The sequence below is a fragment of the Pangasianodon hypophthalmus genome, chromosome 3, assembly GCF_027358585.1.
Source record: "Pangasianodon hypophthalmus isolate fPanHyp1 chromosome 3, fPanHyp1.pri, whole genome shotgun sequence".
NCBI classification, from domain to species: Eukaryota; Metazoa; Chordata; class Actinopteri; order Siluriformes; family Pangasiidae; genus Pangasianodon; species Pangasianodon hypophthalmus.
Window position 1 is genome coordinate 13,055,664 of NC_069712.1, and position 9,938 is coordinate 13,065,601.

Consider the following 9,938-nt stretch of genomic DNA (forward strand, 5'->3'; position numbering starts at 1 on the left):
ATATATTAACATAAAATGTGTTCATTTTATTCATTTCAATTTGCACAGATCCCCAACCCTAGTCCTGGAGTACCCCTGCACTGCACATGTCAGTGTTATCTCTGTGTGTTAGAGCAGGGAAAACAAAAAAGTTTGCAAGACAAGGTTTCTCCAGGACCAGCGTTGTGAACTTGCACTTTACTGTATTATTTACTTTGCCAGAAAAAAGAAATTAAAGATATTTCAGTAATATTTTGATGCTGAAACTGTTAAACAAGGAATGCTGAAGATATGACCATCCAACTGAAGTTAGTTAAGCCTTTACTACAGAGAGTGAAATATCAAAAAGATATTTTAATCACAATTTCATTATATTGATCTTCACAACTCCACATAGTCACACATAATTTGAACGGTGCAACTTCTAAATCCTAATTTAATCCCTGATCACAAATAGCTATACAGGCACAGCTCTTGTTATAGCAATATTAACATTATCACATTCTCAGATCTAAGCCTATCCAGAGCCCTTGTTTTTTATTATTTCTCTTTTTTTTCCTTTGCATTAAATTAAATAATAGGGCTGATTGCTTACCATTACGTTAACATTATGCTGCAGTCACTGAATTGATTAAATGGCTCTAATAACCTTCTTGTCCTAATCGCTTGCGCCTACCGTAGTAACAGATTTCGGTGCGCTTTATCCATGGTCAATTAGCTTACACAATTATACCCCTCTGTCGGAACCCTCGTGCCGCCGCTGAATCCCACTACATAATCAGAAATGAGAGTCTACTCTCACTGGTAGCAGTCATGCCAGAGTAGTAGGATGCACCATGTGCGAATAGAGTGGTGATGAAAACATTCACTCCCCATATACGGCTCGAGCGCCGTGGCTTCACATCAGGACTATCACCTTATTAGGACAGCCGTGCACACTTCCAACCGGGAGTCCCGTTCGCTTACCGCCCAAGAACCTAATATGGCCAAAGACTGGGAAAAAATCCAATTGAGCACATGGACCATGTTCAGTGGGCGGGAAATGAAGGTGATCGGGTATAAATGTTGCCCAAGGCCAGCAGTCACCCTGTAGCTGGAACCAGCAGAGGTTTCATTCTGCACTGAGCTTCATCTGAGAAGGACACCACCACAGGTAAGCAGATCTGACTAAACCACTCCATAGCCCTCGTGCAACAAGGACTAATTGGATAATAATGTCTCCTTTTTTTCTGTTGACGTTAATGAAATTAACCGAATCAGTTGATGCTAGTTTCTCAAGGTGATGCACAGCAAAAAGTTGAATTAAAGTGTTCATATATGTCAAGCTGGGAGCTTTTGCTTTGCACGTGGTCTAAAGAAAAACAGACCAAAATAATAATTTGGAACGAATAAAGAAAGGCATATCAGTTTTTGTGACAATACAAACATTTATGTTTAAACTCTAACCACAGTTCTATTTTTAAAATGCATAGTTTTGATCATTTAACAAAAGCCAAGAGATTTCGATTGCAATTCATTCATAGATCATACTGTGATGTTTCTCTTAACAATCACAGTGTGAACTTTTATACAAAAACTTAAAACTAACCGATTTTCAACCCAAATTAAACAAATCTGCTTAATGACATTATTATTACCATTTTATAAACTTTTAATTAGTGTGATACAAATCAATGTACAGTTACAGTGATTAAAAGCATAGTATTTAACTTTTTTTAAACCTATTTTCTTCTGTGTTGCATGTGCTACAAACCACCCTCTCACTGATATCTGAATATATTTACACACAGAACCTGCCAAGATGTGTGATGATGATGAGACTACCGCCTTGGTGTGCGACAACGGCTCAGGCCTGGTGAAGGCTGGCTTTGCCGGTGATGACGCTCCCAGGGCTGTGTTCCCTTCCATCGTTGGTCGCCCCCGTCATCAGGTATGGCTTTATAAATTATACTGTAATGCTTCATAGACCTTTTTAATGATGAAGTTTTGTCAATGGCAAATAAACATTTAATGTATATTAAATTTCTCTTTCCTCTCCCTTAGGGTGTCATGGTGGGTATGGGTCAGAAGGACTCCTATGTAGGTGATGAAGCTCAGAGCAAAAGGGGTATCCTCACTCTGAAGTATCCCATTGAGCATGGCATCATTACCAACTGGGACGATATGGAGAAGATCTGGCACCACACCTTCTACAATGAGCTCCGCGTTGCCCCTGAGGAGCACCCCACCCTGCTCACTGAGGCTCCCCTGAACCCCAAGGCTAACCGTGAGAAGATGACCCAGATCATGTTTGAGACCTTCAACGTCCCTGCCATGTATGTGGCCATCCAGGCTGTGCTGTCTCTGTACGCTTCTGGCCGTACCACTGGTGAGAAACGCACCTTCATAACCTTTTACTTTTTTCATAAAGTCCTAGATACCACCAACAAATTATTATTATGACATTATGCACAGAAAGTAGCAAAACTCGAAGCACTAACTTGACACTTCTTGCTGTGGTTCAGGTATTGTGCTGGATTCTGGTGATGGTGTTACCCACAATGTCCCCATCTATGAGGGTTATGCTCTGCCCCACGCCATCATGCGTCTGGATCTGGCTGGTCGCGATCTGACCGACTACCTCATGAAGATCCTGACTGAGCGTGGCTACTCTTTCGTCACAACCGGTAAATATGATCTTTCTTTCTTGGTGGTTTGTTCTCATATTTTATCTTTATCAGGTTGATAGCAAACATTTTAAAATTGCTTTTTGACTCACACAATTCTCCATCACAGCTGAGCGTGAGATTGTGCGTGACATCAAGGAGAAGCTGTGCTATGTTGCTCTGGACTTCGAGAATGAGATGGCCACTGCTGCTTCCTCCTCCTCCCTGGAGAAGAGCTATGAGTTGCCTGATGGTCAGGTTATCACCATTGGTAATGAGCGTTTCCGTTGCCCAGAGACCCTCTTCCAGCCTTCTTTCATTGGTGAGTAATTAACAGCTTCTCTTTACAACATAGGCTACGTTTACAACATATATAACTGTATGTCATTCTCTTATATTGATCTTCATCTTTATCTGAAAAGGTATGGAGTCTGCTGGCATCCATGAGACTGCCTACAACAGCATCATGAAGTGCGACATTGACATCAGGAAGGACCTGTATGCCAACAACGTCTTGTCTGGTGGTACCACCATGTACCCTGGTATTGCTGACCGTATGCAGAAGGAGATCACTGCTCTGGCCCCCAGCACAATGAAGATCAAGGTAATGGAGTAGTGTAGTTTCTCACATGTATCTTCATTCCACACCTATGATGACTTGCCCGTTTCTGAAACACATTCCTCTCTCTTTTATTCCAGATCATTGCCCCACCTGAGCGTAAGTACTCTGTATGGATTGGTGGCTCCATCTTGGCTTCCCTGTCCACCTTCCAGCAGATGTGGATCACCAAGCAGGAATACGATGAGGCTGGACCCAGCATTGTCCACCGCAAGTGCTTCTAAATCCACCATCGTCGTTATCATCTGCGTCTTCTCGCCATAAACCGAGCAGCAGTGGAGCACTCCGTTGGCAAGGGACAGAATTACTTAAAATTTATTTTGTAACCCAGTGTTACACAGTGAATATACTTCAGTGAAGATTAAGCAACATCAAGATGATTGACATGCTAAGTCATACAGCATAATGTGAAATGTACATACATATTAATTTATTAAAGTCCATTATTTGGTATCATTTTGGATTTTGGTATTTTGTGTCTATGGGCATTATTCTATTTGCATAACACAGGCTTTTGTTGTGACTTTTCCTTTGGGTATTCCCATTCGAATCAAGGTTTCAGCACACATTCTGCTACTGCAGGGAGATTAAACTTATTATGAATATATACTACCTAATAATCCATAACTGTAGCTATGCATTAGCCTTCCAGCACCCCGTCTCGGTTACACTAACCATGAAATTGAACAAAGATTTTAAGTGGTCCAAGAAAGCAGTAAGAGTAGACACTAAGGTCATTTCTATTTTTAACATACTCTACCCACTGTGTGAATGTACTTGAGGTGAGTGAAAGCTGACACACCAGTTATCTTAGTTATGTCTGGCTTGTTTTCTCCTTTGAGCCATAGCAGATATTTGACCCTTGTCAGTAATTCATAGCCTTTTTAATAGGCCTATATGAATATGAGACATGTTTAAATTTATTCCTAAGGCTCAGAGAGTTGAAACTTGTCCATCCTCTAGAGTTTCTTTCTTTCTTTTTCTTTCTTCCAGTAAATATCTTTATTATGTCCATAACTAATTTAACTGAATTGAGATGGAAACAAATGTCCTGCCAAATATTAATTTCTGTGTCTGCTATCAGCTGAGATTCTAGTGCTTCTCAGCTAAATCTGGGACAAGATGCTTCAGACAGACCATTTAGTTCAAATTCATTTCAATTTAATTCAATTATAAAAAGAAGCTTTACAGAAATGGAAAGGGAAAACTCCCAGAGACAATATAAGGAAGAAACCTTGAGAGGAACCAGACACAAAATGAAACTCGTTCTCTTCTGGGTGACACCAGATAGTGGGATTATAGATCATTACTCTTCTTAAACTGTATAATATAATGTCAAACAGTACTAACACATTTGTTATAAACAACATGCAAAAGGTTAAGGTCAATTTGGGCTTAGATCACTGTTCAGCTATCTAATAACTTCATGCTGCAGACTGTCAGAGTTTTAGTTTATTTAACTACTTTTTATGCAAATAGTAAACCTCCTCAACTAAAAAACTGCCTACACGATCATTAATTTTATGTTCAATAATGTAGTGCAGTTTATGCTATTTCAGATACCTCATTTCAGAGGGGCACAGGGGGTCCAACCTTACTGTGCAGGGGCATTGCTTGCCCCAGACCATCCCTACACCAGTGTCATAAACCTCTATAATTATGAAGACAATATAAATGGACCTCCAGCTTGGCCTGACCAGCTACCAGCTTCCAAAACACAGGTCGAGCTGAACAAACTGGTAGACCATCTTTTTTTTTGTCATCGAGTAAGTTATTTTACAGCTCCTTATTACTTGAAAAATTAATCAGTAAATGTTTTGAGAATTATCTTACTGTTGTGTCATTTTCAAAAGTCAGCCCAAGCTGGATTTTTCAGCAGGGATACTGAGTTCACAGCCATCTGTCTTGAAAATAAAGAACACTAAAAAAAAATTATTTTTCTTTCAGTTACATGTTATACAGTGTTTTTTTTTTTCTTTAGAAGACAGTGTGCCTGTATGTTCCACACTCGAGTCTAATCCCCACCTGTTGTTGCTCTCTCCAGCGGCGGGCTTTATGCAGTGGGCGGAGCTACAAGCAAATCAGCAGCACAACAGTGAAGGGTCGCATTATCGAGACCACCTGCCGCCTATCGCCTGGTGTGCAACCTGAAACCGTAAGTAAAAGCCGAGATACTCTTTCCTACCCGGATTTGGATCGATCTGACATGAGACGATGGCAGGATTTTATCCATCAGCGTTCCTTTAAAAATATCATGGCGGATGGTTGTTGTCATGTAAAGAAATAGTTCAGATCGGCATCATATCAGCTGTCACGAACACGAACTTAAAAATACAGTGTAGGCCTACTGGACGCATTGTACATAATGTAAACATAAAGGCTGTAGACCTTATTACTTTGACTGCTGTGTATTTACTAAACCGCAGGCTATACAGTGTAGTTGACACACACGGCATGGTGTGTGTGTGTGTGTGTGTGTGTGTGTGGTTCACTGTGCAAACAGACGCAATTACTGATAAGTAGCAGGATTATCTCGCCATTTGCACCGCGTTTATCTGTGTGAACGGGCTGAAATCCGCGGTTTGAATAGACATATGTAGTGTAAATATATGAAGGAAGGGTGTGACAAAGCGCTGTCACGAGCAGCTGGTCTGCGATTGGTTCCTCCCAGGAAGGGGCTTTTCCTCAATACGTGTTTTGATTTAAATGTCGGGCGGGAGGGGAGGATCATGCTACCTTCATGTGCTATTGAAATGATTGTAAATACGAGTTTCTGACCTAACCGGTGTCCACGAACCTCTCTAAGAGCTTTGTAGCTTTTGAGAACCGAGTTCTGTAACAAAACCTTTACTTTTTCCTCATAGAAGAGGAACGGGCGCATCCATGGTTGATGGTTAGTAGGTTTTATTAGCCTTTTTTTTGGGCAATCACCATTTGCGCAATATACACATATACACCGGCTTGCTTTATCCTTTGCAACTAGAAAGTGTTAGAAAGATACACATATACACCAGGCTAGCTAACTAGCAAACGTCAGTATGCCTACTGAATGCGAAGACATCGTAATTGCAGCTTTGCAAGTAGGAAATACAACAATTTGCGGAGCACGTGAAGGCTGCACAGGCGCAGTCTAGAGAGTCATGCAGAAACATGAATAAATGTCCTCTTTTCCGTGTGATATGCTACACTGTATCCTAGGCGAAAGTAATCTCCCCTTCTCTTTAGCAGGAATATGGTGACCAAACGGATTAGGTCAGAATATATGAAGAAATTTAAGGATCCGAAATGGGAAACGTACGCGAAGTGTTATGAGGATTTGGTGAACTACAGACTGTCGAGGCGGTTGCTGGAGCAAACACACAACCCGTGGTTTTGGGATGAATGTGGAAGCGACACAGAGTCCAGCGGCAAATGTACACCTCAGGAGAGAACTAAGGACTACGGGCTGCAGAAGGAGGAAGAGGCACCAACAGCAGAGACAGCAGTGCACGAAGAGCATGGAGCAGAAGAGGCGAGAGAACCGGATACAAGCCAGATCAGAGGTAGGGTAATGTCTAAACCCTAGAGATATGGTGTCCTCAGGATCATGATGCTTCACTGAAACCACACAGGTACTCTGTAAATAGGCCTTAAGTGTAAATAGTATGATAAGGCTAAAGCAAGAGTGATGTGGCTGCAAAGCTATAATTTCAGATGAACAATAAATTCACTGGACAATTAGGAAAATTTAGAATACTGAATTCTTAACTAAGGATGCACAGATTTGTCCCATTTGTGATAGCAGGGTTCTGTGCAAGCTTCTGTGGTAAAACCTCAGAATCGTGATGGAGGTGTCCTTTATGATAAGTTATATCCTGTGATTTGTGGTATCAGGCAGCATAACATATTAACAGCATGAAAAGTGTTAATAGATGGAATTAGAAAAGATGTCAGATACTGATCCACATTTTCAGGCCAATATCAGCCGTGTATGCAGTATCAGGCAGGTACGTCCCACTGAACTTTTAGGCTACTAGTGGTATATAACTAATGTATGGACCTTACAGAACAACAATGGGAGAAAACTCTGCTTTCAATAGTTTAGCTGGGTTTTACTCCCCAAAAGGCAAAGGCTCAACTAATCACCTTTTTTTTAAAAACAGAACAAGTAACAGAAGATGTTAAACCTCAGGAAAAGGAGGAAGAGAAAGGCACAGCACTCTCCCCTGTGGCCCCTGTCATCCCACCAGAAAGGTATCCCCGTGTTCAGACCAATATGAAAAGCAAACCAAGGCATTCATCCAAGCCAACCCGAACTAAAGCCAAGCATCACATCACCAAAGACACTGACAAAGAAAGCAGACATCCTTTTGCTATGTATGGCTCAGGAGACAGACAGGCAGATATGGCCTCGAAAAGAACGCACAATGTTGGTCCAGCTGCATCAACCAAGGAGGTGAGCTGCTCCTCAGCTGTATAATGGTATTTCTGTGAGCAAACAAACTGGGAAGAAACATTACATTACAGTAGAACATTAATACTTTGAGTCCATTTGAAGAGTTTTTTCTGTAGACAGTTGGGATTGAGCATTTATTCCTAGACAAGGCTGTATCTAGGCAGTGCTTTCAGGTGTGTACGTGGGACAAAAAAACAGACATGTGAACTGTTTCAATGATAAAAAGGTTTATAAGGCTTAATTCATGTTTGTTCATGAAACACATTTCCTCTGTGCTTAGATCCATGAGTCTGCACTACGAGCAAAGACCAGACGAGAGGTTGAGAAACAGATGAAGAGAATGGACAAGCGAAGAGCAAAGTCAGCTGACTTGGAAAAGTTGAACAAAAGCAAGCTCGTCCCTGATTATAACCCTTGGATGACTGAGTACATGCGCTGCTTCTCTGCTAGGTCGCAGTAAATCTCTGAGACTGCCAGCAACATTCCTTCCAGTCACAGGTAGAGATCTGCATCCAGCTTGCCAGTCTTCCTTAATGGATTATCATGAAAAATCAAATGACAAAATGATATTTTAGGTCTGTGCTATTTATTTGATCTTACTTGCCCAATTTCTTGCCTCGTGTGTTGACTGGTATTAGTTATCAGAATTTTAAAAGATGTCAGGGACCAGTAAAATAATAGATTTTATATTGCATTTTAAAACCACAGTCAGCCACCAGAGCATTCTCTCCGAGTCTGCCAACATTAAAATATATGTTGTATGTTTTATTTGCATTGGTGCAGAACCTCAAAACTGGACTATCAGACGCAGTAATCCACAACAGAAGCCTACTGTACAAAATGAAAGCTAGTTTTAGCATCGTTCAATAATTTTAACTTGCATTATTAACATATCATGAATAGTGTATTGAAGATGCTAAATTTTAGACTCAGGCTTTTTTTTTCTAGGAATTACATGTGTCAGTTTTGATGGTTTATATTTGCCAGTATGTACTGGCAAATTAGATGTAATTATGATGATAAGTTTACACTCAATCCATTCCATAGTGTGATTTATGGCATAGATTTACTTTCACTGAGGACATGTTCCTACAACCTTTTGATATGCCTGGTTTTGTAAAAGACTTCCAAAGCATCCATCCAAAGCATCGGTTTAAATGAAACCACTATCTTTTTTTTGACCTGTCATTATGTCCCCAGCACTTTTCAAAGTTTACAAAAGTTGTACTCATTATCTACACAGTGTAGCTTAATTGAAGTGGGACAAATATCTCTGGTTTAATGTGAATATGTATTCTGTATTGTTCAGCATAAATTACATAATGCTACAGAAATGCTACAGAAAATGCTGTGTAATATCTTTTTCAGGGAAGAAATATCGTGCCCAATGGTGCACCACTATGTTGCCCTTGTTACTGTAACATTATGACATCCTAAAAATCTACTTAGCTTGTAATAGAGGATTGGGCCACCACTGATTCCAGGATTTTTGAAGACTAAAATGACATTAGTATTTCTCAAGGATGCTAAGCAAGTAATTTTTCTGTATTGTAATAGTGATTTGTTTAGTGGTGAATTGTTAGTGATTATAATGAAGCCATAATGTTGCTTCTGAGTCACAGAAGAACAAAGATCTACCAGTTATTGTCTGTGTAAAAAGCTGAGCGATCTGGTTTGAAGAGTGCATAGATATGACTTTAGGGTTTGTGGTTTTGGCTGTATGTGAACGTGCAGTAGTGTATTTGGACAGTGACAGCGATGGGATTTTGAGTCACTCACTGCAGACTTGTGGGGACTCAGTATTTTACTCTCAGCTTTAGTGTTCATATCATTATTACTTGAAAAGGTTATAGTTGTGAGTGTTGCTTAATTCAGTGCCACCACGATGTGTTTCTCAAATGTATTAATAAACCTTTTTCTAGTTTTATCACATTGTGTTTATGTATTTTTCTATTACCTTTATTATTCACAGATATGCCATCCAAAATTATTGTACAACATGGAAATACACATGGGGAAAATTATTATATTAAAATAATTTAATATAATATTAACATAATATGTTTGATAGGAGTTTACCAGTGTAAGCCAGTTGATGTTTCCAAGTAAGGCTGTACCATATCATAATTATATCTTTCATCACAATACTTGTTATAATATTGCAACATATCTGAACTTATTCATTTTATAGTTGTATTAGATTAAAAAAAAAAAAAAACACAACACAAAACATGTAATGGTATTGATTATTACATGATGA

At 39.8% G+C, this 9,938-nt stretch overlaps 2 protein-coding genes across 5 annotated transcripts; both read left to right on the forward strand.

Annotated features, from left to right (window-relative positions):
• The first annotated feature begins 977 nt into the window (after positions 1–977).
• acta1b (actin alpha 1, skeletal muscle b) lies at positions 978–3,699 on the forward strand. The gene is made up of 7 exons (XM_026938498.3): positions 978–1,132; positions 1,770–1,909; positions 2,023–2,347; positions 2,484–2,645; positions 2,755–2,946; positions 3,047–3,228; positions 3,324–3,699. Exons 2-7 carry the CDS (start codon positions 1,781–1,783, stop codon positions 3,465–3,467), a joined length of 1,134 nt encoding a protein of 377 aa, XP_026794299.1. The 5' UTR covers positions 978–1,132; positions 1,770–1,780; the 3' UTR covers positions 3,468–3,699.
• A 143-nt stretch (positions 3,700–3,842) lies between these two features.
• On the forward strand, positions 3,843–9,605 carry ccsapb (centriole, cilia and spindle-associated protein b). Of its 4 annotated transcripts, none has more exons than XM_026945276.3 (4): positions 3,843–5,398; positions 6,469–6,785; positions 7,386–7,678; positions 7,959–9,605. In XM_026945276.3, exons 2-4 carry the CDS (start codon positions 6,476–6,478, stop codon positions 8,136–8,138), a joined length of 783 nt encoding a protein of 260 aa, XP_026801077.1. In that variant the 5' UTR covers positions 3,843–5,398; positions 6,469–6,475; the 3' UTR covers positions 8,139–9,605. The 4 variants fall into 4 exon arrangements, with proteins under 4 accessions (XP_026801077.1, XP_026801066.1, XP_026801088.1 ...); XM_026945265.3 differs by having other exon boundaries at positions 6,472–6,785; XM_026945287.3 differs by lacking the exon at positions 3,843–5,398 and adding an exon at positions 5,406–6,136.
• Positions 9,606–9,938: the final 333 nt, after the last annotated feature.

Bases quoted from the DNA above. Each gene is read 5' to 3' on its own strand.
- acta1b (XM_026938498.3), top strand. From the start codon at position 1,781: ATGTGTGATGATGATGAGACTACCGCCTTGGTGTGCGACAACGGCTCA. The intron at 2,947-3,046 runs GTGAGTAATTAA...TTATCTGAAAAG, and splicing joins CTTCCAGCCTTCTTTCATTG to GTATGGAGTCTGCTGGCATC. The intron at 3,229-3,323 runs GTAATGGAGTAG...CTTTTATTCCAG, and splicing joins CCAGCACAATGAAGATCAAG to ATCATTGCCCCACCTGAGCG.
- ccsapb (XM_026945276.3), top strand. From the start codon at position 6,476: ATGGTGACCAAACGGATTAGGTCAGAATATATGAAGAAATTTAAGGAT. The intron at 6,786-7,385 runs GTAGGGTAATGT...TTTTAAAAACAG, and splicing joins GGATACAAGCCAGATCAGAG to AACAAGTAACAGAAGATGTT. The intron at 7,679-7,958 runs GTGAGCTGCTCC...CTCTGTGCTTAG, and splicing joins CAGCTGCATCAACCAAGGAG to ATCCATGAGTCTGCACTACG.